General features: G+C 56.5%; 1 protein-coding gene across 3 annotated transcripts in view; it reads right to left on the bottom strand.

Annotated features, from left to right (window-relative positions):
* CACNA1I (calcium voltage-gated channel subunit alpha1 I) overlaps nucleotides 1-27,528 on the bottom strand; it is a 119,412-nt gene that overhangs the window by 81,885 nt on the left and 9,999 nt on the right. For all 3 annotated transcript variants that reach the window (XM_085024999.1, XM_085024998.1, XM_085024997.1), the window contains exons 2-4: nucleotides 26,088-26,340; nucleotides 7,438-7,549; nucleotides 5,688-5,821 (exon numbers count right to left, since the gene is read on the bottom strand). In XM_085024999.1, coding sequence (XP_084881125.1) covers nucleotides 5,688-5,821; nucleotides 7,438-7,549; nucleotides 26,088-26,320 — 479 coding nt within the window. In that variant the 5' untranslated portion in view covers nucleotides 26,321-26,340. The remainder of the gene's footprint in view (nucleotides 1-5,687; nucleotides 5,822-7,437; nucleotides 7,550-26,087; nucleotides 26,341-27,528) is intronic.

Here is a 27,528-nt window from a genome sequence, read left to right on the forward strand (position 1 = left end):
TGCAGCAGAAACGAATCCAACTAGGAACCATGAGGTTGGGGGTTCGATCCCTGGCCTTGCTCAGTGGGTCAGGAATCTGGCGTTGCCGTGAGCTCTGGTACAGGTTACAGATGTGGCTCAGATCTTGTGTTGCTGTGGCTGTGGCATATGCCAGCAGCGGTAGCTCCAACTAGACCCCTAGCCTGGGAACCTCCACATGCCATGGGTGCCGCCCTAAAAAGCAAAAAAAAAAAGAAAAGAAAAAGAAAGATCAAGTTCAACAAGAACGTCATGGAATATTTCACGACTTCCTAATGGAGAAAGGCAGAACAGCACAGCTGAAATCAGACAGGGAGGCAGGGTCACCCGCTACCCAGCGATGACTTTGTCACGCACTGGAAGAGAGTCTCCAGTGAGGCGCCACAGGGCCCACTGTCCTGGGCTGATCAAGTAATGAGTGACGGAATCAAGACTCCGAGGATCTTAGAAGATGAAATTAATAACAGCAAGTGCAAAGGTTGGTATCTGGGTTTCTTGAATCAACGGTGTTTAGTTCCAGGGTGGCAGAGACTGGCTTAGGGAGTGAACATGACCTCAGGGTGGGGGTAGCACAGCCGCTCAACAGGTCACCGCAACCCCACACGGCCCTGCGGGAGGGCAGCCCCTGCTCTTCCCCATCAGTCATCACTGGGAGGCTGGGGTCCTGCTCCCCAGCCAGGGACCAAGACAGCCTGGAGTCCAGCAGGTTGAGGCCACCCCACCTGTTCTCTGAGAAATGGTGGAAGGGGCTGGGGACATTTTATGTGGAGAAGAGGAGACCCAGGGAGGAAGGGAGCCGCCATCCAGTTTATGAAGCTGCCACGAGTCTGTCCAGGACGCCCCTGCCCCTTCTCTGGCTCCATCTCTCAGCACCCACCCACCCCCAGAACCCTGGGCCCCAACGGCCTCAGACAGCCCCCTCAGGCCCTCCGCGTGCCATCCCCTCTCCCCGAGACACCCTTCCCCACCCTCTGCCTGCTCAGCTCTTACCCCCAGGCCTCTCTTTCTCCAGAAGCCATACACTAACCCCCCCCATCTAAATCAGGCCCCCCTTTTACACCCTCGTGGCCCCCTATTCTTCTTTGCAACAGCGTGGTCCCAATCTAGAATTTCCTTGGAGCTGCCTTATCTGTTTTAAATCCTCTTTCTAAAGTGTGAGCTCCACGAAATCTCAGTGGATCTGTCTTGTTCACCCCGTGTCCCCACTGCGCAGCGCCTGGCATGTACCAGGTGCTCAATAAATGCTGATTTTGTGAAGGAATGGTCCTATCAGGTGGGAGCTACAGGAAGACAAATTTCAGCTCAGTGAAAGAACTTTCTAGCACATTAGTCTGTCCCAGTTTGCAATCGGCTGCCTTATGAGTTGCCCCCAGCGGCAGCATGCAAGCAGGGTAGACTGGATGTGGCGCTGAACGCTCAGACCTCTAAGGAACCTTCCAGTATGGAGGTTCTGTCTCCTCCATCACTTAAAGGGGGAGCCAGTAACTTGGGGACAAGGAGGAGCAGGAAGGAAGACAAATCCTTGGATGGCAGGCCTGTTACTCAGGAAACAGGACATTTATAGCTCTCGGCTTGGGTGGGATTTAGGTGGGGGGCAGTGGCTGGGCTCTGAAGCCCAGGGTTATGGCTTTCCAGCCCGCCCTCTGTCCTCACACCATCCCTAGGCACAAAGGACAGGAAGGACCTAGGGCTGGCGTAGGTCTGGGTCACCAGAATTCCCAGCATCCCCCTCAGGGCTGTTCACGACTCACAAAAAGGCCTCCGCTGAGCCTGCCCCCCGAGCCAGGACAGGCTACATAATTCTCAGCACCCAGTACTAAGTGAAAGTGGAGGACCCCTGTTCAAAAGGTGTTAAGAATTTCAACGTGGTGAAAGCAGAGCACAACACCGAGCATGGGGCCCTATGGGACTGCAGAGGCACCCAGCCCGCCTCCCCCCTCCCCCCGCCCCCCGCCCCAGGAGGATGCTGGCCTGTGGACCCCACCCCATCCTGCCTCCGCCTCAAGGACCAAGAGGAAGATATCATACGGAGACCTCGCCACGAGGCCGAAGCCAGGCCAGCTCCTCGCTCTGCTCAGCTTAGACCTTCGCTGTCTTTATTATAAACAAGAGCAGACGGGGTGGGGGGCGGGATCACTAAGCAATATTCTCTATTCTCTCCCAGTCAAAAGGACAGAGTGGGGGCGTGGGGGCCCTCACTGGGAGGCAGTGAGGGGAACCGGCCGAACAAATGACTGCCCTGAAACAGGAGTTAAGAAAAATCATCTGAAAACTTGGAATTTCGGCAAAGGGAGGGCAGCATTTCTGAAAATGTCACGTGGAGCATTAAATAACAGACCCATCTAAGGATGATTTCATTATCTAGGGGAATATGCCTTTGTTTGATTCACTCTGCCCTGTGGATGCAAAGTCTGGCTGCTGTGAAATTCCACGTGAGCTCATAGATATTTGCAGGTGATTTCTGCCCAAGAGAACCCCAAAGGTTATGGCTTCATGGCCCTATAAGGCCGTTAACCTGCTTTGCTTCTAATGGCCTCTTATCCCCCCGTTTTTTGCTCCAGTGCCTGTTTTCCTAATTCCGCTGATTCCCATCCTGCTGGTTCCTCATTAATGAGCTGAATAAATCTGTGATACATGTGCCGTCCAAGAGTTGGGTGAGGGTAATTTTTTTTTTAATTTTGGGGAAATTATACTTCGACTTCAGGATGAGGAAAGGACTTTTAAGAAGCCTGATTTGTATCCATAAAGAGATGTGAGGGAATGTTACATCCATACAAACAAGCGCCTCTGAAAAATAAGAAATTCAAGAACAAGAAACGATCCTGGGAATGAAAAAGACACAGAGGTACGAGTTCCCGCTGTGGCACAGTGGCTTAAGAATCCGACCGCAGAAGCTCAGGTCACTGCGGAGGCACAGGTTCAATCCCTGGCCCAGCAAAGATGCCAAAGCCGCTCGGATTCACTCCATGGCCTAGGATCTCCCATATGCCACGGGTGTGGCCATTTAAGAAAAAAAAAAAAGACTCAGGAGTTCCTGTCATGGCACAGTGGTTAACGAATCCGACTAGGAACCATGAGGTTGCGGGTTCGGTCCCTGCCCTTGCTCAGTGGGTTAAGGATCCGGCGTTGCCGTGAGCTGTGGTGTAGGTTGCAGACGAGGCTTGGATCCCCAGTTGCTGTGGCTCTGGCGTAGGCCGGTGGCTACAGCTCCGATTCGACCCCTAGCCTGGGAACCTCCATGTGCCACGGGAGCAGCCCTAGAAAAGGCAAAAAGCCAAAAAAAAAAAAAAAAAAAAAAGACTCAAAGGAGATGACTGCTTCCATCAGGGACAGCAAATAGAGAAAGGACATCATTTGTGCTTCCGGAGGCCAAGTCAAGAAATTCGCTCCTAGTACAGATGAAATCCATGAGAGGAGAGATGCAGAGACTACGGGAGGAAAATAACCTTACTGGGATTTCAGCAGCGAGCAGAGAGGATGAGGTAATCGCCAAAGAAGACAGAGAAGAATTTCCTTCCTGACCTGAAGAATATAGGAGTCTTGGGTTCCAAACAACCCCACAGAAAGCACTCGCACTCCAAGACCTGCCCTCGTGAAATGTCGGAATCCTGTTGCTTTCTTTTTTTTGTCTTTTCTAGGGCCGTGCCTGCGGCATATGGAGGTTCCCAGGCTAGGGGTCGAATCGGAGCTACAGCTGCCGGTCTATGCCACAGCCACAGCAACACAGGATCCGAGCCGCGTCTGCGACCTACACCACAGCTCACGGCAACACCGGATCCTTAACCCCGTGAGCAGGGCCAGGGAGCGAACCTGCGTCCTCACAGATGCTAGTCAGATTTGTTTCCACTGAGCCATGACAGGAACTCCAAATGTCAGGATTCTGAAGGTCAGGAGAAAACCTACAGGCTTCTAGCAAGGAAAAAGCAGGCTCTCTCCAGAGAAGGAACCAGAGCTGCAGTGGCAAGGCCAGGGATCGAACCTGTGTCCACACTATGGTGCAGATTTGGATGGTACCACGTGACGGGTTCTGAGGGAGAAAAACTAGGACTCTAGAACCATGTGGACACAAACTGCCCTTCAGGAGTTCCCACTGTGGCTTAGTGAGCTAAGAACCTGACTAGTATCCATGTGGACACAGGTTTGATCCCTGGCCTCGCTCACCGGTTTAAGGATCCAGCGTTGCTGTGAGCTGTGGTGTAGGCAGCAGATGCGGCTCAGATCTGGCTTTGCTGTAGCCGTGGTGTGGGCCAGCAGCTGCAGCTCTGATTTGATCCCTAGGGCCTGGAAACTTCCATATGCCACAGGCGTGGCCCTAAAAAGGGAAGGGAAAACAAAAAACAAACAAAAAAAAAACCCTGCCCGTCATACACGAAGATCAAAGGAATACGCGTCTGGTCTGGCAAGCCTGAAAAATGGCACTATCCAAACACATTTTCTTTAAAAAAAAAAAAAAAAAACTACTTAAAGGATGTCCTTCCGCCATACTAGAATGAGAAGGAAAAATCTGACAATGGGGTGACGCAGTTCACAGGACACCACAGGGACCCAGCACAGCTTCTGGTTCCGTCTAAACCATCACTGACAATGTGCTTGTGAAATCAAACACGGTTCCGAGGACAGGGTGCTCCCGAGGGCTGCAACATTTCAAAGACCACTGGGGAGCCGATCATTTCCCTCGGGACACATCTGTCGAGTGTCCCCATCTCAGCCCTGCATCTATCTGTGCCCCTTCTCGATGGCGTCACACATGAACTCCAGCAGGCACACGCAAACGCACACACTCTCACAGACACTGGCACAGGTGCCATTACACTCTTAACACCTGCTCCTCCTTCAGCTCTTGGGTGTGTGGCACCCCCTCGGGCAAAGTCGTCAAGCCCCATCCCCGAGTGCCCAGCCGGGCCCAGAAATGCTCTCAGTAAACCACAGGCTTTCCCAGAGCCCTGGTCTCAGCGTGTGGCTGCTGGATGCCTCTCTGCAGATGGCAGTTGGGAAGGACAAGGCCTGGGTCTGGATCTGCCATCCTCCACGCCCCTCATCAAGGCCAGCGCTGAGGCTCAGCAGGAGCTCATTCAACCCTTGGCTGTTGGATGAATGTGTGAATGGGCCCCCAGCCCGGTTTGCCCAGGAAAGCAAGGACAGGGCACAGAACAGGGTCCGAGATGCTCTTAACGGGCTAAGCTGTCACCTGATGTCTTGGCAGAAACAACCACAGTTTGGAGTCAGACAACACCTGAGTCTGACTTGCTGAGTGATTGAGGCTGACAGTAAAAACAACAGCTAACGCTTACTGGCTGCTCACTTTGCTGGAGCCACTATTCATTATATATAATGATTATATCTAATATATTATCCCCATTTCACAGATGAGGAAACTGAGGCTTAGAGAGGTGAAATGGCTCTCTCAAGGTCCTCGTTAGTTTGTGTCAAACAAACCCAGTATCAGTTGACAGGGCAAGAAGACACACAATTTAGCAGAGTGGGGAGGAAGGAATGTCTGTCTGTCCAGGCCACGCAGTGAGGAGACATCAGTCCTTCCATCACGGGGGTCCAGAGGGACCCACACAATACCACCCAGCTGCATCGTTATTACCAAGAAGCCCCGGGGATTATTTAAATGATGTCTGGCAGGCACCAGAGGCCCGGACCTTTCGATGTGGTCTACCTACCCCGCCATGACAATGAAGAAATCCAGCCGGTTCCATGTGTCCCCGAGGTAGCACTTCTTGCCAAAAATGCCCAGGGCCACCATCTTGAGCACCATCTCCATGGCAAAGAAGACAAAGATGAAGTCATCAAAGACCTGCAGGGGCAGGAGGGAAGCAAGAAGCAAGGGACAGCGTGAGGTTCCAGTGCAGGACCCAGGGTCAAAGCCACGGTGTGAGGTGGGAACATGGGCATGGACACAAGCGGCCAGGAAAAGACCTGGAAACTTCTTCTCCTGGGCAGGAAGAGAACCCCAGAGATCCAATGCGGTCCTTTCACAGATGAGGAGACTGACTCCCGGAATGGGGAACATGCTCGCCCAAGGTCATCCAGCCCATCTATTTGTTCCCCAAAAGCAAGTGTAATGACAAGGGACCCAGATGGCAGTGGGACAAAGGACGTCTCCCTAATAATCACCAAGCACTGGGCTACGTACTTGACCTTCACCCTCTCTTCAATTCCCCAAATGAGCCCATCCATGCTCCCATTTTACAGATGAGGAAAGTGCTGCTCAGACTGCTCAAGCGTTTTGCCGGAGGTCACAGAGCTGTGAACAGCAGACTGGAGATGACACTCGGGTGAATCTGACTCTACAACCCACATGGAAGGAGCTTTCTCCAAACAAGCCTGACACCCCCACCAGGCACCGGCTGAGTGCTGCCTTCTTCTGCTCAGACAGGAGCCCCAACAGGTCCCTGATCATGGGTTTGGGTAAGCGTACACCTCCTGAGGGTGAGGCCAGGGTGGAATTCCTCTTTCCAGAGTCCATAAGGCTACCATCAATTCAGTTTAACAAATGGGCTCTGAGCCCCTCAGGGATGCAGGACACAGGCTGGGTATCAGGGACACAGGCGTGGGGACTCAGCGCCATCTAGGAGGGGAGCCAGCCTAGTACCCACTGAGGTTAACTGAGGGCCCTGGGGCTGGCCAAGGAGCTGGTTACCCACTTGGACCCCAAATCCTGCCCCACCCTCACCCCTCGGAGATTCTAATTCTGCAGGTTTGGGATGGGCCAGGGGCCTGGGTTTTTAACAAGTACCCTGAGGCCCTGGGCTTCTTGGGAGCTGCTGAGTCCAGTGGGAAGGCAGGAAGCAGAGGGCAGTCCCTCGAGGGAGGAATCTGAATTTCTCAGGGAGACAAAATTGGATGTTTCCACATCTGTAAGATGGGTATAACCCTAACACCCTGTACTACGGATGTACGTGTGCTGCAGGGACCAGAGGTCAGGCCTCCACCGGGGACCTCCGTGAGAAGAGAACAGGAGAGAGGTCCAGGAGGCCGCTCCTAAAGGCGTCGAGAGAGTTACTGAGCTCCTCCCTTATTGCAAAGCACCTGGGAGCCAAGGACAGGCTTCTGCAGGGAGTGTCGGGTCACTTGTGCTTTACCAGAGGGAGGTGGGAGGTGGGGAGACGAGGAGGCAATTGATGGTGGGAGAAAAAGGCGGCTTGGACTAGGGCAGAAGCCTCGAGAAAGACAGGAAGGGATGAAAGGGAGAGAGGATGGGAGGGAAACGGGTAAGACAGGCTGGGAGTAAGGAAAAGGACGAGCAGCCAGCAAGCAAGCAGAGGTGAGGGCTCAGCAGGTCTTGAAGACGTGGTGGGGCGGGGCGGGCGGGGCCGGATGGGCGGGGCATGGGGCAGGGCGGGGGCGGGGCATGTGATTGTGGGTGGGGGCGTGGGCGGGGCGTGGGCGGGGCGTGGGAGCCGGTCTCACCTGCAGGATCTTGCAGCGGTCTGACAGACAGTCCATATCGTCGCAGGGCTGGTACATGCCAAGGGTCACGCAGTTCAGCAGGATCACCAGCATGCTGACACATTCAAACCACGTGCACGCCAAGTCAAGGACAAAACAGCTGGGGAACCGCGGCCATGAGGTCAGCGTGCACCCCGCCGGCCACAAACGCAATCCCCCCACTCTCCTCCCGTGCCAATGCCCACGTTTTCAAAGATCTTGGAGACCGGGGAGCCAGCCTACCTGCCTCACAACAGACATGGCCACATGAACCAAACCCAGCAGGGAACCCAAACCCCACCAAGCCACTGCCTGCCAGAAACCCTCACCTCCTTGCCCCAGCCTGAGAGTTCCCCCTCAGACCCAGAAAGGAGAGGTCCCCAGAGGCCCAGCTGGCAGGGCCATCTCCAGACTATCCCGCCTCCCTCTCCCTGACCACCCCCCTCTGACCATCACTGCCTCCCCTCTCTGACCATCCTTCTGCTCCTGACCCACACCCGCTCCAGCTTGGCCTGACCCCTGGAGCTGAAGCCGGCAGAAGACCCATCCAGCATGGCTGAGATTGGCCAGACACCCTGCCCTTCTCTCCTGTGGTCAGGTGACAGCTCATCGCCACATTCGGGCACCTTCCCAGCCCCTGTACCAAGCAGGGAGGGCAAGGCCTGAGTGGCAGGACGAGTGGGCTCCCCCAGTCAGGTTGCTCTCCTAACACCCTCCTCCTTCCTGGCTGGCTGCTGCCCGGTCTTAGGACAGATGACTGATGTTCAGTCCCATCCCTTGCAAACCACCCAGAGTCCTAGAACCAGGGAGGCCGGAGCTCAAAGGGATCTGCGGCCCGGGTCGTTCACAGGTTATCTTGCTGACATGCTCGCTGTCTTTATCCACAGCTAGAACCTACATTCCAAGGGCCCAGGGGGGTTGCAGTCACAGCTCTAACAGTGACAGGCATCTCGGAGGAGCTCAATAAATGTCTGTGGTGTGATTAAGTAAATCTCTCTGGGCCATGCCCACTCTGACACCCAAAGATTCCTAAGTGTCCCCAAATGAAAGCCTTGGCCCCTGAATTTCAAAGGCCCTTGCTCTGAGCTCAGATGGAGCTATAGCAGCCAGACCTTCCGCCAGAGCTCACCCAGCTGGGGGGGATGAGTATCTCCTGCCTGATGGAAGACTGACCTGGTTTCCCTGGCAACAGCCTCCTTCCCATCCCCAGGTCCTTGCTCACCTTGGGATGCTGCCTTCCCTCCCACCTTCCCTTCAGACCCTCCTTGCCCCAGCCCCGTTTCTTCCTGTCCCCCCACCCCTCTGCCACGCTCCCACCACAGCCTGTAATTAACTTCACTCGCTGCCAGGGCCCCCTTCTAGCCTGAGCATCGCTCCAGCAGCTTCATCATTAATTAACTTTTTTGAAGTTCAAACGTTCTAATTACCAGCGAACGTCCCCCATCCCCGTTGCCCTTCCCCCCTGCTGGTCGTGCTCTCTCTCCTTCCAGCCACCTCTTCGGCTCCCTCTGCCTTTTCTGCCAAGTTTAACTTCAAAGTGCACTTGGCAGGTGCCTCACAGGAGCCTGGCAATCCCACTTTTTCCTCATCAAGGTCCTGAACAGTGGGGGGGTCAGCAGACCCATTTTACAGATGGGGAAAACTGAGGCTTAGGGAAAGAAGGGGCCTCTCCTGGGTCACACAGCTGGGGAGCACCAGAGCTGAGGTTCACACCAGGCCTTCTCTCCTCTGTGACCCATGACCCGTCTCTGCCTGTGTCTCCCCCTCTCTCTTCCGCAGCCTCAGCCCATCCCCAGTGTCTCACTTGGACCCTGAGCAGCCTCCCTGCTAGCCTCCAGCTCTGGTCTCTGCCCCGCCAATCTGCCCTGCACAGAATCCCCAAGCATTTACCGTGTGCCCAACCCTATCCAAGCTCTTGGCAAGTATTATCTCGTTTAATCCTCCAGCACTATTATAAGCCCCATTTACAAATGGGGAAACTGAGTTACAAAAGGAAACACAATTTGCCCAAGGACCCCAGCTGGAAAAAGGCAAAGCCAGGTTCTAAAACCAGAACCTGCTTTGCTCACCCCCGAGCTATACCGCCACTGCCAGATTAATCTGTCTGAAGTACAACACCGATTATACCTCTCCAGTTCAAAAACCTCCCATGGTCCCTCAGTTCCTGAAGGTCTGGCTCATCACCCTCCTTGGCCTGGCACCCAAGGTCTCCTATACTTTGACCTCATTGAACTCTTCTGGCCTTATCTCCCACTGGCCTTGGCACGCATTGAACTCTTGCAAGCATCTCCTTGGCATGCACTTCTTTCTACCATCTCTACCAGGCAAACTCCTACTCCTCCTTCACAGCCCCAGGTCATTGGTCACCCCTTCTTGAAGCTTCCCTTGAAGCACCTTTCCCCAGCCACATAGTGGCTTAGCTTCTTCTCCAGAAGTGCTCCCACTCACCTGGTCTAGCTCCTATCACAGTAATGAACTTGGCGGTCATGCCAACTACGGCATGCCAGCTCTTCCCACAGCCCACTGGGGGCAGACGGAAAAACAGGCCTGGAGAGGTGGAGGGACCTGCTCAAGGTCACACAGTCAGTGCGCTGCTCAAACAGCCTGACTTGGTGCCAGAGCCACCGCCAGGGGGCTGCCTCGGTTGCTCATCCCTTGAAAGGGCAGATGGAGTGGTTTTCACCTCTAGATTGCCCAGCTTCAGGCACCAAGAGGGACAGTCTCAGCCCTGCCCCAAGGCGCTGGAGGGAATCCCAGATGGCAGAGCCTGGGCCCTTTCCAGGAGCCCGTGAGGCCCAGAAGTCAGGCCAGAGCTGGCATCCCTGCCCGTGATTCCTGACACGCTCCCCCACTGGCTCTGGAATCAAAGGCACCAGCCCTCCTTGAAGTGAAACCAGACCACGTGGTGCGGGGAAGGAGGGTGTCAGGGAGAGTAAAGGTCCAGGCCGAGCGAGCTGGTGGCCTGGCCCCATGCCCAGTCTTTCCATCACTAGTCCCTGCGGAACTCCAGGCAGTCAGGCAAAGCTCCAGGGATCTAAGATGATTTGGCGGAAGGCAGAGGCCCCAAGACGGTGGCGAGAGATTTCTGGGCAACAGGGTGGGCAAGGCCTGAGTGCCAGCTCCACCAGGCCAGGGAGTCATCAATGGCCCCGTGTTGCCTCCCATAGCAAGGCTCAGGGCCCCTGCCTGGCACCGGAGGCCATGCAGTTAGGACCCTGCCACCCAGATACCCACCCCTCTGCGGGTGACCTTTGTCACAGAACAACCTACTGAGGTCCTCAGAAAGCACCTGATCCCACCCCCCACTGCACAGAGGGGCAGAGGGCCATCCCAGCAACGCGGCAAGCCTGGAGCAGACGTGACCCTGGGACAAGAGTCCCTACCTGCAGCTGGATTCCACACCCCACCGGAACCCCACTGTCCCCAAAAGTCCAGGCTTCCCGTGTGTAGCAGCCGCTGGGCACAGCCACCTTCGATCATCTGAACCCGATTAGATCCGTGACAGGCAGCCACAGGCACCTCTGAGGAACGCGGATGGGGCAACGTATCAATGGCGATCCGATCCGTAGTTTCCTTGGCAGCAAAGGCTTTCCAAGCACCTGGCTGGGGTGGGGGTAAGGCCCAACCCTCCTCCCCATTCCCCCCCCATCCCCCCCACCCCCGCTTTGCTTGCAGTGCTTCTCTTCCCTGGGTCCTCAGAGCCCAGCAGTGCATTAATAAGCACCTATTGAGCACCTGCTGTGTGCTAGGCACTGGCTTAACAGCAGCAATAATGGTAAAAATGGCAAACATATCTCAAGTGCTCTTGAGCGTTTGTTTGCCAAGGAGCTTTCTAATCAAACAGCACATAGTATCTCATTGAAACCTTACGGCAAGCCCACGAGGCAGGGAGCTCAGAGGCGCCAGAGCACAGCTCGTGTAGCCGTGGACTGGGGACCGAGGCTTGTCACGTGTGTGCAAAAGGGAAAGCCCCTCTTCTTGTCAACCTCCCCTATAAGACGGCTCGTGGTCTCCCATTCTTTGGCTCTTGAAGAAAAGCCACCTCACCAGCAGGAGACTGAGACGCCCATGCTGGTGTTACCTGCTGATGACCTCATATTACTGTGAAGGAGAATAAGAGATGTTATCACAAACTCTTTAGACACTGTCTGCCTCCCAAATGCTGAGTCTTTACTCACAGCCTTTTTTTTTTTTTGGCTTTTTGCCTTTTCTGGGGCCGCTCCCACGGCATATGGATGTCTAATTGGAGCTATAGCCGCTGGCCTACACCATAGCCACAGCAATGTGGGATCCAAGCCACCTCTGCGACCTACACCACAGCTCACGGCAATGCCAGATCCTTAACCCACTGAGCAAGGCCAGGGATCGAACCCTCAACCTCATGGTTTCTAGTCGGATTCGTTAACCACTGAGCCACCACGGGAACACCTTCACTCACAGCCTTTTAAATACATCAATCAGGTCGGGCCTGGCCAAGTGGAGAGTCGCCCTGGAACTTCAGCCGAGTCCCCCCAACGGGCAGGTACTATTGTTACCCCCATTTGACAGATGAGGAAACTGAGGCACCAGTGCTGGCTCCAGCCACAGCCACCGAGGATCACGCGGCCAGGATGTAACAGGGACAGGATTTGAAATGGCCTCTGCTGACTCCAAACCCCATGTTCTCGGCCACGTGCTCCGTGGCCCCGGGCACAGGGGTGGACTGGCATGTGTTGAGTGGAATATTTGCTTTTCCCTTCTCGCCCACATTGACTTCTCCCATTCAGGGCTGGGTCAGCAGGAAGGGGTCAGGAAGGGGGACAGTCCACCCCCACCACGGCCGGGAAGGAAGGACCTATGGGCTGGAGATGGGGGAGGGGAGGGAAGCCAGCGAGAGAAGGGTGCTGGTCTCAAGGCTTCTAGGAAAGGCCGAGCTGGGTCAGCACCGTAACTCCACCCCAGGCCTGGCTGCTGTCGTGAGAAAGCCAGGGTGTGATCTGGGAGGACAGGTCAGGTCACCGGCGAAGCCACGATGCCAAGGGCCCCCTCAGGTCTGCCACTGTCCAAAAAGAAGAGTGACTGGCTGGGCAGTACCCAAAGCCCGAGCAGGCCCTTCAGGGCAGCCTCCTCTCCCGGAGCCGGAGCCAGAGGCCTGCACGGTTACCATGGCAACCGGCACCCTCCTCCTGTAGTCCCAGCTGACAGTCATGGTTTCTGCAAATTGGGGTGGGGGGGGCTCTGGGAGGGTAGGTAGGGCTGGGAGTGCTGGGTTTGGCTGGGGTGGCCAAGTTTGTCTTTATTTTTGTCAAATCTGAAATCGGATCCCTTTCCCAGGGTGCATTTCAGTTGTTTAAACAAATTAAGGGGAGGAAGGGGGCTGGGAGCTGCATCCTCCTGGACCAGGGAGGCAGGGAAGGTGGGCAAGCCCCTGTACTAGGGTCCCTCCCCTTTTTATCCCCAGGGTGTCCACAGATGGGCACTCAGACCTCTGGCCTTCATAGACCAGGGCCTGAGGTTTCCGAGCTTGGGTTCTTGGGCCAGCTCTGTGCTCCTCTGAGGCTAGGCTCACAGCATCCTGCCGTATACCTGGCCTGTGCAATAGTGTACTGAGATTAGCCAGGTTTACTCCTGCCCTGGAGATGCCCGGAGTGTTTCCCAGAACCCACCATGGGGTGGTAGAAGTGGCTACCATTTTGAATGTCAACTATGCTCCAGGCCCTCGACTTTAATAGAAGTTACCCATTTACTCACTCATTCACTCATTCATTCCACTTATTTTTATAAGCAACACATTTTGGAAAACTGCTTGGCAGCATTTATTAAAACTAAACAGGGGGAAAAAAAACTAAACTAAACAGAATCCCATAGTAGGGTCCACCTGTGCTGCTCCTGGGTCCATACCCAGAAAAATCCCCACCTAAGTCCACAAAAAGGCACGTATAAGTGTTTCTTTCTTTCTTTCTTTCTTGGCCGCTCCCGTAGCATATATAGATCAGATCCAAGCCACAGTTACCACCTTAACCTACTGTGCCAGACCAAGGATCGAATCGGGATCGAACCTTCGTCCCAGCACTCCCAAGATGCCGCCAACCCCACTGCGTCACAGCAGGAACGCCAAGCACGTGTTACTCTTAACAGCCCCAACCTGGGAACAACCCAAGTGTCCATCAACAGGAGAGGGAGCCAGGAGGCAGATTTCAACTGGGGATGATTCCACCCACCAGCACCCTGGGGGACATGTGACCTTGTCTGGAGACATTGTTGGTTGTCACAACTGGGGTTTGAGGGGTGGTCCTGGCATCCGGAGGGTGGAGACCCTACAAGGCACAGGGCAGCCCCACCACAAAGAATGATCTGGGGGAAAATGTCCACAGTGCCAAGGCTGAGGAACCCTGTTGTACCTCAGATCTTTGATGGGAAACTAGCCGGCGATGAAAAAGAACAAACAGGTGCAGCAGCCTGGACAGAGCTGCCAGGCATAGCACTGGGTGACGGCAGCCAGATGCCAAAGAGCAAAGAGTGTCTGAATGCAATTACACAATATAAAAACCCAGGCAAAGCAAACCAACAGCAAAGGAGTTCAGAACAGCAGCAACCCTGGTGGTCTGTCCAGTGCAGGAGAGCTCCGAGGAGCTGGGGATGCTCTTCTTGGCCTAAGTGGGGCCACAGGTATGTGTTTATATGGAAAAAAATGCCTTGAGCTAGACATTACAACTTGTGATCGCTGCTGCATGCATGTTGTACCCCCAATAAAAAATGTCACAAGGAGTTCCCATTGCAGTTCAATGGGTTAAGAACCTGACTAATATCCATGAGGATGCTGGTTTGATCCCTGGCCTCGCTCAGTGGGTTAAAGGATTGGTTAAAGCTTCAGTATAGGTTGCAGAAGAAGCTTGGATCTGGCATGACTGTGGCTGTGGCGTAGTCCAGCTGCTACGGCTCCGATTTGACCCCTAGCCTGGGAACCTCCATATGCCAACGATGCGGCCCTAAAAAGCAAACAAACAAACAAAAAACCACAAGCATCTGCTGGGCACCCGCTGTCCTGGACCCCCACAGGGAGCTTCTCCATAACCCTGCGAGGGAAGGGTATCGTCCCTGTTTCACAGACTTGCCCAAGGCCACAGAGAGGGGAGGAACCAGAATCTGAACCTCACACCACCCTGTCTTCGGTTTGAGTAGGGACTTGTTCCAGCCAAGCCCACAACAGCCTTGGGAGACAGGCAGGCAGATATCATTACACCCACTTCATAGACAGGAAAACGAAAGTCCAGTGGCAGAGCTGAGCTGGAAAATGGTTCCCCAAAGTGAACAGACCTGCTGAGCAGATGGTCCTAGGCCTCTCTCCACTTACATGCCTCTAGCGACAGGGAGCTCCCCCCACACAACCCTGTGCCCTGCCCCGGCTGACAGGTTCTGGTTCTAAGCTGTGCAGCCTCAGGGGCTGAGATCCCTTAGAAGGAGCGAGCCCTCCCTTCCTTCCTCGTCCCTGCTCCCAACTCCACTTCTTAGAGTGCCCGTAATTTGACAACTCATTGAATTTGGCCAAAGTCTCTGTTTTCCAGATGCCCAGCAGGCCTCCGTGCCCAGTGTAGACAGCCGGCATGGGGGAGGCGAGGGCGAGAGAACCGGGGCTGCCAGCCCGGAAGAAAACCCTGGGCGGGTGGTCCACGGAAGGAAGCTCCAGATGCCACGCTTCGGCCACTGCTGCGGAGAAGGGCAGGGACGGGCCCTCGGGGCCAGGGTCCCGCTGTCTGGGGGCTGGCCCAGCCTCAGGAGCCCAGCCTCAGAGAAGGCGCAGCCACGGGGGAGCCTCCTGGCATCTAGACCGGGGGCGGATGCCTCGCCTGGGCCCTCATGGCACCTCGGACGTCCCCCTTACAACGTTGTGGTCTGTCCTGGCCTCCCACCCCCAAGCAGGCTGGGGTCTCCGTCCACAGGCAGAGCACATCTGTCCCTCTCTGTGCCCAGAGGCCCCCCGGAGCAGCAGCTCAGTGGCATCTGCAGCCCCAGGAGGGAGTGAGGTCCTTGTCCCTTGGAGGCAACAAGGAAGCCAAGGAGGGATTTCTGCACAGGAGGGATTTTCAGTTTCCCTTCACCTCCCCCCATCACTCACTCTTCATTTTCCTCCTCGCTGAGGGCCCCCTCTGTCCGCCCACCGTGGCTCTGGGAACCCGGAATGAAGACGACATGGTCCCTGCCCTCCAGAAACCTATAGCAAATTTCTCTTTGTCGATGTAGCTGGAGGGGGGAAGGTCAGACAGAGGGTGATGACACTTCTGGCCCCCGCCACACATCGCCCCTGCCCTCCCTTGACCACACACGTGTGTGTGCTCACGCGCGCATCCCCACAGAGCCCCGCAGCCCCTCACACACTTACACGCGCCAAGGCACGTGCCCACCTCCGCACCCACCAGGCGGCAACACTGGGCTCGGCTGACCCTCTCTCTGCCTGCACCAGCAGCTCTCCAGGGGGTTGCTGTGCCCCCTGGGGAAGCTCAGGAGCCCTTTCTCAGAATAATGTTTTTAACTGCATACATTTTTTTTTAAAGAATGCTTAGTATTAGAAAGGAAGGAAGCCAGTTATGTTAAAATAGTTGTCAAAATATTTTTTAGCAAAACAAGTTTGTGATGGAGAACTATATGCGCTTCGTTATCAACACAATGAATAACCAGAGCCAGGGGCGGGTCTGATACTGTGCGCCTGGGAAGCGGTGATGAATGGCAGTGATATTCTGAAAGCTCCACAACAGACCAAGAGGTGACAGTCCCTGCAGCTGCCAGCAATCCCACCGAGCTTGGTGGCCTCCACGCATAACAGAAAGAAATGCTACATTTCAATCAGAGGTCAGGGGAAACAAACATGCACCTTGCGCCCAACCAAGTTCGCAAACCTCAGTTTAAGTGATTTTTCTAGAAACGCTCTCCTCCTGGGGCCCCTAGGCAGATCCCCTTTCTACTTGGTAGACGCCACCCCTTAAATGCTGGCCCTTCTCCGGCCCCCTAGCCCCCCATCTCCATTCCCTGACCCCACCCCTACTTCCACCGCTGGGACCACCCTCCCTGGGCTGGCCAGGTCCTGAGTCTGCCCCAGCCACAGGTTCACTTGCTGCTGAAGCGGCCTCCCAGACACTGCTCTGGGATGTCTCCGGGAAGCTCAAATTCATCAGGTCAACATGGGACAGGTCATGCTCTCCCCAGACCATCAGATTCTCCCTTGAACTTCCCACCTCCATGAACGATGTCCCCTTCCCGGCTATCCTGCACGTCGTCCAGACCAGAACCCTCCAGCACCCTCCTCCCTCTCGTCCCCACATCCACTCAGAGACCTGTCCATTTCACTGCCGCTCCTCTCCACCCCCTCCTCCACACCCCTGCTGCCCGGGGCAGGCCGCACCCCCTCTGACGCATCCTCCACACAGCAGCCTGAGGGTTCCTCCCAAACCAAGCGCCTTCTGTGGCTCCCCACTGCCTTCAGGGAATGTCCAAAGTCCTTGGCTCGGCGTCCCTTTGAGTCAGGGTTCTCGGCCAGTCTCCTCTCTGTCCACACACCCTCTCCCTTCAAGCTGTTTACCAGGATGCACTTCACTGAAAGCTTTGCTGCACACCTACTATGTGCAGGGCTGAGAGTCAAGGCCTAAAGAAGGGACAGGCATTAACGGAACATGGAGCCTGTCCTCACGGAGCTCACAGTCTAGCAGAAAGCGAGGCCAGTGAGGCAGGCCTTGTAAGCAGTGCAAGAGGAGAGGGATGGCGCCCAACAGAGGTTTGGCTGGGCATTCAGCACATGGCAGGTGGATCAACGAACAAGCGAACGGAGGGATGGGTCAATGCGTTGATGGATGGGTAGGTAGGAGGATGGGGGTGGGGCCTTTTGGAAGCTGGGCCAACGGATAATTGAATGGGTAGATGTTTGGGGAGGTGGGTGGATGAATCCCCGGATGTAAGGACTGGGTGGATGGGGGCTGGGTGGGCAGATAAATGAATGAAGAGAGGAAAAGATGGATGGTTGGGTGGATGGATGGATGAGTGTGTGAGTGGGTGGGTGGATGGAAGAACGGATGAAGTAAAGAAAGGTGGATGGGTGGGTGGCTGGGTGGGGAGACGGGTGGCTGGGTGGGAGACAGATGGGTGTGTGGGTTATGGGAAGGCGGTTAGGAACAGGACTGTCTAGTAAGTGGCAGCTCCAGGACTCAAAGCCAAGTCTATGTGACCCCAGAAACCCTCCAGCTGGGACACAGCCCTGCCCGCCACTCCTCCTTCGGCGATTCGAGCCCTCAGCCTCAGCCCTCCTCCCCAAGAGACCCTTGACATCATGCTTTTCCCACACTTTTGGGGCGTCACGATCTCAGGGACCACCCAGGCTAGCACTTCTGAGCCTCAGAAGTGCCACTGACACTGAGGGCTGGATAACCCTCTGCTGCGGGAGGTCCCGAGTGTTGTAGGGTGTTTGACCTTTACCCCCGGGAACCAGTAGCCCACCCTCCCCAAGTTACAGCAGCCAGAAGTGTCTCTGGCCATTGCCAAATGTCCCCTGGGGGCAAAATCACTCCTGAGTGACAATCGCTGATACTGCACAACCTCCACACACACACACACACACACACACACACACACACACACACTGATACAATTTTAGGGATGAGGAAACTGAGACACAGAGAGGAGGAGTGAGCTCCCTGAGGTCATGCACCTGGCACGGGGGCTCAGCCTCTCCTCCCAGCCCCGCACCCCAAGCCCCCACATCCGCCCCACAGCACCTCATGGTCAGCTGAGCCTTCTCCTCCTGCTTTCTCAACTAGATGAGCCAGATGGAAGCTGGTGCCCAGAGAGGTCAAACTGTCTGCTCGGTGTCACACAGCAGTGAGCACCAGCATCAGGATTTGAACTTGAGGGGGGACGAAGGGGACAGGGGAACAGGGCATGGCTCCACAGGGCAGCTGGGGACAGAAAGGTAGAAGGCAGCCCCTGAGGAGGGCTGGAGGGAAATGAGCAGCAAGACATTCGGGCTGATTAAAAAGACGTATCGATTTCTCTCCAAGGAACACACCTGGGGCCATTTGTCTCCCAACAGGACCACGAGGCGGTCTGAGGGAGGTGACAGGTCAAAGCTGCCTTCTGACACAAAGCTGCAGACCAGGCGGGATGGACACATAAAAATCCAATCATGTTTTAAATGCCCCAGGAGGGGGCTGACTCTTCATTAGCCAGCCAGCCCTCTCTCTAACCTGCTGCTCTCTGTCCATTACAAGGAGACTTCTGGTCGGGGCTCACAGGTTTCGCAGGGCTGGCTGCACCCCCCTCCCGCAGGCACCGCCAGGCTGGGTGGCCCGGACAAGCATCTCACCTCTCAGGGCCTCGGCTGTCAGCTGGACGGTCTCTAGAGCCAGCTGAGCTGCTGGGAGGATGAACTGTGACGGCGCCCAGGAGGCCCTGAGTGAACGCCAGTGGCCTCCCCAGCACAGCCTTCCAGAATCTAGAGCCTAAATGTCTGTCCAGGCTCACACTCCAGGCTATAAGCAGCAACCCTGGTGAGCCCAGCTTGGCCCAGAGCCTTTGACCGAGACGTTTCCTCAACCGGGGTGCCATTCCCCCTCCCGCCATCCCCCCCTCCATCAGAGCCTCTCCGGCCCTGCTCCTTCTTCACCCATGCCTCCTGCAGCATCCAGCTTCCTGGTACCCACAGCCCCCTGAGGGTCCTTCTGCCCAGTCTTTATATCATTTTTCTTCACTGGAATATGGTTGGGGTGTGGCTCTGCCTCCCTCATCAGGCTGGGGACTCCTGGGGTCACTGCAGGGGGTCCAGGTCTGGAACCCTGCGGCCCCACCCAACACGGCTGACCACCCTGGGGGCACCTCCACTCTAGTCTAGAATAGTGTCCAACACTATTGAAGCTGGACTTCAGGAAACACTTGCTGAATGAGTGAGGGAGTGAATCAATCAATCAATCAATCAATCAATATCCATTTTAGGAGCCTCCTGCTTGGTCTCCAGACCTTAGACTCTGCCTCAAGTATCTTCCACTCTGCTCTAGGAGGGACCTTCTTTTTTTTTTTTCCTTAATGGCTGCACCCGCTGCCAGGGACTAAATCTGAGCCACAGCTGCAACCTACGCCACAGCTGAGGCAATGCAGGATCCTTAACTCACTGTGCCACAGCGGGAACACGTAGGAGGGACCATTCTACTAAATGAAATGACCCATGTCCTATGCCTGCTGGACATCCTTCGATGACTCCCCAGCGCCCACCAGATGAAGAGCAAGCTCCAACCTAGCACTTCATACACAGCTATCCAGCCCCTGCCTCACACCGTTCCAGCCACATGAAACTCCTCACTGTTCTCTACACTATTCTCTCTGCCTAAAATATCATCCCGCAACTGTTCTCCTGGAAAACTCCTACTCATGCAGCAAGACCCAGGCCAAATGCCCCCTCCTCCAGGTAGGCTTCACCAATGCTCCTAGGCTGAGTCAGAGACAGCTGCTGTACCTGTAGCTCTCTTTATATAGAAATCTCCAGGAGTTCTCAGCATGGCTCAGCGGTAACGAACCCAACTAGTATCCATGAAGACACGGGTTCGATCCTTGGCCTCACTTGGTGGGTTAAGGATCCAGCGTTGCCATAAACTTTAAGCTGTGGTATAGGTTGCAGACACAGCTCAGGTGCCTCACTGCTGTAGCTGTGACATAGGCCAGCAGCTGCAGCTCCAACTCTACCCCTAGCCTGGGAATCTCCAGAAAGAAAGGAGGGAAGAAAGGAAAGAAAGAGGGAGGGAGGAAGGAAGGAAGGAAAGAAATCTCCAGGTACCTGAGGTTGCCCTGCAGGTCAGGCTCTCCCTGGTCCAGCCAGGCTCCCCTGACTGGTCGTCCAGTCCACCCTGCTAACCAATGAGCGAGCAGCATCCACTCTGACCACCACGAGCATCTCCAGGGCACAGCTTGATGCTGACTTTTACTTCTGAGAAAAACAACCTTCTCTACACCAGATGGAGGGAAACGGACAATTTCCCAGACATGTGTTGCTTCTTTCAGCCATACTTGCCATCCGTCTGGGCATTCCCATTGGGCCAAGGCTGAGGGAGGAGGGGACGCCCTCCCCCAAAGACCCCCTTTCCCAGCCATGGGCAGACCACGGCCTAAGAGTCTGGGGTCCTGGACTCCAGGCTGCCCCAGCGTGGCTGACCACTCAATGTGTGACCTCAGGCAGGTCAGGCTCCCCTCCTGGGCTTCAGTCTCCCCAGCTGTAAAATGGGTAATCAGCAACTCCCGGCCCTGTCACCGCCGGGGAAGAGCGGAGAGAACCTGAGAGGTCACAGCGAGCAGGAAAGTACTTTGTAAGCCAGAAAGTGATGAGCAAGCCCATCCGTGCCAGGCCTGGGCGTGTCCCCGGGGCCTCCTGCCTGGAGGAGACAGACCAGACAGCAAACAATTCCTGGAGGCAGGAGGAGGGGGGAAGGACCAATGACAGGCTGAGGGGGTCTAGAGAGAGAAAAGCTGAGATCCAGGACAACTTCCTGCAGGTGGTGGCCAGGAAGCAGGAGCTGGTGGCACTGGCGGGATTTGGCACCATGGAGCTGGGGGCGAAGGCGCTGCAGGGGGCAGAGCCAGCAGAAGCCAAGGCGGGGAAGCAGGGGTGTCAGGATACACCAGCGGCTTGTTTGGGCTTCAGAACAGAGGGCCTGAAGGAAGCCAGCGGGGAAGGCGGCTGGAGTCCGACCAGGTGGATGGCGGAAGGCCCGCGATCCAAGCAGAGTGAGACTCTTCTGGGGGTGAGAGAGCCGCTGAGGGTTTCTGCACCAGGAAGCGTAAGCAAACCAACGGAAGAAGGCAGAGAGGGAGGGAGGGGACAGCACTTGACAGATGACAAACTGACAAACCACTTCCACACTGGGAGCCCCGGGGAGTCCCTGAGGGCGAAGGCCAGCAGGCAGGAGCCAGTGGGTCCGCGGGAGGTGCACTCGCCCCGGGGCCACAGCTTTGGGCTCCTGGCCAGGCACTCTCCGCACTGTGAGACGCCAGCTCAAGGGACTCCAGTTGTCAGGGGGGCAGGAGGGGTGAGATCCCGGGAGCCACCTGTTTGGAGAGGAAGAGGTGGATGAAGGCGAGTCCAGATCTCCCACTGGCCCAGATGCAGGGACAGGGCTCAGGACAGAAGGGGTGGGGGTTTGATTAAGGGAGGACTTGCTGACAGCCAAGAGCCCTCTGAAAGCCCGCAAGGTCCTTAGCCAGTGGCCCAAGGCCCCATCTGGTGCAGCAGGACTGAGAGGGAGCCCGCCAGAGGCAGGGGGATAGACCCAGTGAGCAGAGCAGAGGCGGAAGGGTGATGGGAGAGGGGTCTTCCTGCTGGGAACGGCTCTCCAGCAGTCACCTCCCCACAGTTAGAGTTTCCCAGGTTTGCTCCCTTCTCGCCCCCCAGCCTTCATGCCCGCGCCACTGCAGAGGCCAGGGTATTCCTACCCTTCTGCCTTCAGCCCCTCTCCCCAGCAGCCCAGCCCGCAGGCTTCTCAGAGCATCGTCAGAGTCATGGAGCCCTGCAGCCCGCTGGCCTGCAGGACACTTGTCCCGAGCCAGGGTACCCAAGTCACCCCAAGTAGCTTCCTGCCAGCAACATCAGCCCTAGTGTGGACACAGCTGCCGCTCCCCACTTAACCATTTGCCCAGTCAGTGCTTGCCCTGGAATTCTCACTGGCCCCTTGACATGTCCAACTTGGGGTCGCTGAGCCTCCCATTTCCCAGATAAGCAAACAGAGGCTCAGCAAAGACAAAGGCTCCTCGCCAAGAAGCCAGGAGCAGGTCATCATTCATGCTCCATCAAACCACAGTCCCTGGGGTCACCTCTGAGTCCTCTCCTTCCAACAGCAACCCCAAGGCAGCCACACATCCCCCAGCACCCGGGGCCACCATCATCCCTTGCTGCCATCACACAGGTCCCCTCTCATGGTGGTCTCCTGGCTGCCATCTCTCCAAAGGAACCCGAGTGATCTTCCCCTGCACAAAACAGCCAGAGCTCTCCTCTGCACATGCCTGGTGTGCAACCCACACTCCATAAAGGCTTGTCGGCTGAGCTCATGAAAGGATGAGTGAAGGAAGGATGAATAAGAGCCCATTCACCGGCTCAGCAAACACACCAAACGCTCACAATGAACAGCACCAGGCTTGGCACCTCGGGGCTACAGAGAGACCATGGACCTTCTTCCTGCCCAGTGATGACCCAGGTCAGAGGGTCTGCAAGGCGGGGGGTCTCAGCCAGGTGGACTTCAAAGCAAGAGCACCCACAGACCCCATCCCTAGCAGCAGAGGGCTGGAGCCAGGCAGGGGACCACAGCAAACAGAAGTGGACAGAGGGGAAGGACAGAACCAGGACCACAGCCACAAAGGCACAGAGCGGGTGAGCCCACCCACAAGGAACACATGGAGCCCCGTCCCTGAGAACCCCACTGAGATGCTTCCTGAAGAGGGGGTGGCCCGCAGAGACATGCGCCACCCCCATCCCCACCCCGGACCCCCCTACCCCAGCCAGAAGCTGCTTCCTGACCTCACTGCCCACATCTCCCCATCCTGCAGACAGAGCGACTGAGGGCAAGAGACGGGAAGTGACTTGTCCAAGGTCACTGGCAGCTGGTGTCTCTTGCCTCCCAGCCCAGGCCAGCACCCTCCCCCTGCCCAGCAGAGCGGCAGCCTTCACAGCCGACTGGCTTCCCACCATGCATGGCTGGTTCAAGCTGCAGCAGAAGCGCTGGCTCAGCGCTGGCTGGCACGGGGGAGGCAGCAGCCAGGAGCAGGTCTGGAGGGAAGGGGGCTGCAAACTCCTCAAGGGGTGGCCCCTGGCAGGCCACAGGGAGGCGGCAGCCCAGTGTAGACACTGGAACCCAAGAAGACCCTTGCTCAGCCACCTGGAACCGCAAAGCAAATGCCCCGGCTCCAGTGGAGTGTGGAGAACCCGTGACTACAGGCTCCGCAGGTGGCAGCGGTGTCCTGGATAAAGGCCGAGCCTGGGGATTCAGAGAAATTGAGATTTTCATGCCAGCTTTACTACATCCAGGCTGCGCGACCTGGAAAAAAGTTACTCGGTCTCTCTGAGCCTCACTTTTCCTCGTCCAGACAGCACTCACCTCTTAGAAGGGTTGAAAGGTGAAAATGCAGGCAAAGCATTTGGCACAGTAAGTGCCAGCTCTTGTTATTATCATCCCTGAGCCTTCCTCTGGGCTGGACACACAGCCAGGCGCTTTGCAGGAATCATGGCTAATCCTCTTTAATCGTCCCATTCTAGAGCTGAGAAAACTAGGGCTCAGGGAGAGGAAACTAGAGTAAGTACAAACCACCACTGCCCTTCTCTCACATGCAGCCAGGTACACTCCTAAGAGAGGCTTCCAAAGTCTAACCTACGGTAGAAGATAGGTTTCCAACTGATCAGACATGCTGCCCAGGGTGCTCTGCTGGAGGATGCTGTGATCGATTAGCAATGTCTGCACGGATGATGAGGGCATGGCTCCTTGCAGTGTGACTGGCACAAATTTACCTAAATCACACAGACAGAATCTGATTTTCCCTGGAAACAATGTCTTCTGAAGGCATCGTGTTCTATCTACAGGCTTGATAGCCAATGTCTCATCGAATCTAACACGAGCTGGGTTTACTCAGCTTATATGTGTGAGAGTCCTTGTCACCTCTGGGGCACAGGTAATAAGAGCAATAACCACATGTATGGTGGTTTTTCTAGTCCCCAAAGATTCATTTTCACATGTGCTGCTTTGGTCTTCAGTGCAATCCTGTGAAATGGCTAAACACCATGCCGACAGGTGGGGAAACTGGGGCCCAGAGAGGTTAAGAAACCAGCTTATGGTTGCACAGCAAATAACAGGCAGAGTCAGCCTGTGAGTCTGTCTCACTCACTCAGGCCCCCAGTGCTTCCCACACGCCCCCTACCCATGAGTCAAACGGCACCACCGACCCCCTGACATTTCAGAGCCAGCGTCCTCCCAGATGAAACCCCGCTGAGAGCACATGCTCCAAGCCTGGGCCAGGCAGGCAACGGAGCTGACATTTGGGTGAATGGACTTTTCCCATCCCGGCTCGCCAGCTCAAAGAGGGTCCCAGCAGCCTTCTGGCTTTCCAGTGAGTCAGCAGTGACTCAGGGACTACCTCCGGGCTGGGCGAGGCGCTGAGTCAGGGAGCACCAAGCTTCAAAGGGCAGCTGGCTCTGAGCCAGGGCCCCTCCACACCAGGGACACTGGCACTCAGGACGGTCTGTCGGGGGCAGGCCTCCCACACCGCCCCGCCCCCTCCCGGGCCAGCTGGTCCTGGTAGCCGCTCCCACGAGCCTGACCTTGATGCCTACGTGGCCACCGTTCCTTTGGGTTCTTGATGGGGAGCAGAATCCTGCAAAGTCTGGAACTGTGAGGGTCATTTCTGGTTGTCGCAATGATTGAGGGCCGCTCCCTAGCAGCATTTAGGAACACCAAACATCCAGTACTGCGCAAGACAGCCCAGATCACAAAACGATGTCACACTCAAAACATCAACTGTGGCCCCATTGCGGAGCACCAGGCTGAGCCTGGCCCCCTAGCTCCTTCCTAGCGACAGGAGGGAGATATCTGGCCGGGGAGGAATGGGGAGCCCTCAGCACCTGATCAAAGACTCCCCACCCCCACCCTCAGGACCCTAAAGCCCAGCCAGAGTGCCCCATTCACTCCTGGAAAACCGTCAAGGCCACCACTGACAGGCACACCCAGCAAACACTGAAGGAGCCCCTGCAGTGTGCCAGGAACTGGGCTGGGTGCTGGGGCCCCGCAGGGAATGAGACAGGCTCCGTCTGTGTCCTGGTCACCTGACAGTACCCTGGAGCAGGCAAGTGTCAGACTAGGAATCCCATACTAGATAGTGACAACAGAGAGGCTAAGGCGAAATCACAGAAGAGGTGACACTTCAGCTGTGATTTAAAGGATGTGGCCAGGTGAAGGGGGGGCGGGAAAGCATTTCAAAGGGAAGAGCCCCTGGAAGCCACAGGGGAAGCAGAGCGAGGGAAGCCAGGCAGGGCCCAGGGAGGAGGCTGGCCTGGACTCCGCTCTGCTCCTCCAGGGCAATGGGGACTGATGAGGAGTCTGAGCAGGGGGGTGACACCAGCAGGAAGACCTGTGGGGAGGCTGCTTGCTCCTGCCCTCCCGGCCCCAGATGGAGACACAGCAGAGAATAAGATGTGGGCGGAGCCTCGCCCTGCAGGTTGGGGTTCAGGCCCTCGGGCACCCCATCAGGCTCTCGTCACCCCTGCAGTTACCACCCACCAAGGGGCTCAGTCACTGGGGTCTGGGCCACGGGCCAGGGACCCACTTAACTCTGCCTCCTCAGCCCCCGTGCAGACCTGGGGCTCACACCTGAGGGCTTCTGGAGCCAGGGGACCACTGTGCCGAGCCCCCACCGTCCTCAGCAACTTCCAGAACATTCACCATCCCATCTGGCTTCGCCTCACGGCCCGAGGTCTCCCAACCTCACCACCCAAGCTGGCTCACCAGCACCACAGGGCCACAGCCGACGCCCAGGCCTCAGGCCTCCTGAGCAGAGAGGAAGGCGAAGGTCCCATCGCGGAAGCGCCAGTGCCCTGGTCAGGACCCACACACAGCCCCTCCCCGGCTCCTGGCCCCACGCACAAAGGATATGGGTTACACACCATCTTGATGCACCAGTTCCGGGGGCTGGTGGTCTGTCGCAGGCAGAAGAAGGCAACCGGTGCCAGGTCCGGGTGAGGGACCTCTGGATCGCCTCCATCCAGGGGCTGCTCGGGTCCTGGAGGGGAGGGAGGGGGGCTCTGGGGCCCCGGCTGCTCCGTGACTCCTGGCTCAGCTGCTGGGGCTGCGGCAGGGGACGGGGGCGGCGAGGAGCTCTCAGCCATGGCAGCGCGAGCAGGGAGCCCTGCGGAAGAAACAGGCAGCACGTGGCAGGGCGAGCCTGGCACCCACTTCCCCGTCTCGCCTCCCCCGACAAGGGGACTCGGCTCAGACAGCCCAGCCTCGGGCCCCCGCAGGCCCCTCGCCCTCCCTCTGGTCTTCATCCAGCCGTGAGGATTAGGAAAGAGCGGAGGGCCCAGATGCACCCAAGTTCAAATCCACGTCCAGGCTGGTGGTCCTGCTGGTCCACCTTGCTGAGCTTCAGTTGGAGGAGATGAAAAGTGGGGAGAATTAAACCTTCTTAGAAGGTTGTGACATTCCTCTGAGAGTATTCGTTTTTTAACGAGACTAGAATTGTACATTGCCTCATTGAAGGTAAAGAACATTTGAAGGAAAAAGCAAAAGTTATTATAAAGATAGGCAGTATCGCCAGCATGATGTCAGGTACGAAGCAGAGGTTGAGGTTCTGTGGGTCCAGATACCGGGGGGCCTGGGCAAGCCAGATGCAGTCAGGGCCGACCTCCCTGAGGAAGGGACCCCTGAGCCAAGACCCAGAGTTGAGCCCAGGGATGCCCTACCCACAGCTTCACAAAGCTGAGGACCCAGAGACTTCCCACGCCAACCTCTTTGCTTTACGGATGGAGAAACTGAGGCTCAGAGAAGAGACAGGCCAGGCACACAGCCAGGTAACAAGCAGAGACAGAAATCTGGGCGTGTCACCTGGCTGGCCACCCACCACGCCAGGCTCAGAAGGGCTCTGGGCTTGGTTTAATACCCTGCTGTCCCCAACTTGAAATCCTCCATCCTTTTTAATCCAGGGGTCCCCAAGTTCATTTCACACCAAGTCTTGCAAATCACACACCTGGCCCTGACTTCCCCTGAGAGGTCGACAGTCAAGCCTCGCCCTCTGCTCACGGCAAGGCCAGAAGCAGATGGGCTGCTCATTAAGCCCATTTAGCAGATGGAGGAACTGAAAAGGGAAGGGCACGCCAAGGCTACACCCTGGGACAGGTCTAGAAGCCAGCAGCCCAGCACCAGCCCGGCAGATTCAGTGACGACCGACCATGGCCTCGCCTGGCCTCCTCCACATCCGGCCAACAGCAGGGCCTTCCCCTCACTGCTTCACCCAAGAGGCCACCAAGCCCTGAATCCTCACCCACTGGGGTCTCCTGGGCCCTGACACCTTGGCAGTGCTAGGCTGGGCAATGGGAGT

Source organism: Sus scrofa, chromosome 5, assembly GCF_054392235.1.
Source record: "Sus scrofa isolate SSC_HxYL_T2T_F1_AM1 chromosome 5, Sscrofa_HxYL_maternal_Yorkshire_Landrace_v2.0, whole genome shotgun sequence".
In the NCBI taxonomy this organism is placed as follows: domain Eukaryota; kingdom Metazoa; phylum Chordata; class Mammalia; order Artiodactyla; family Suidae; genus Sus; species Sus scrofa.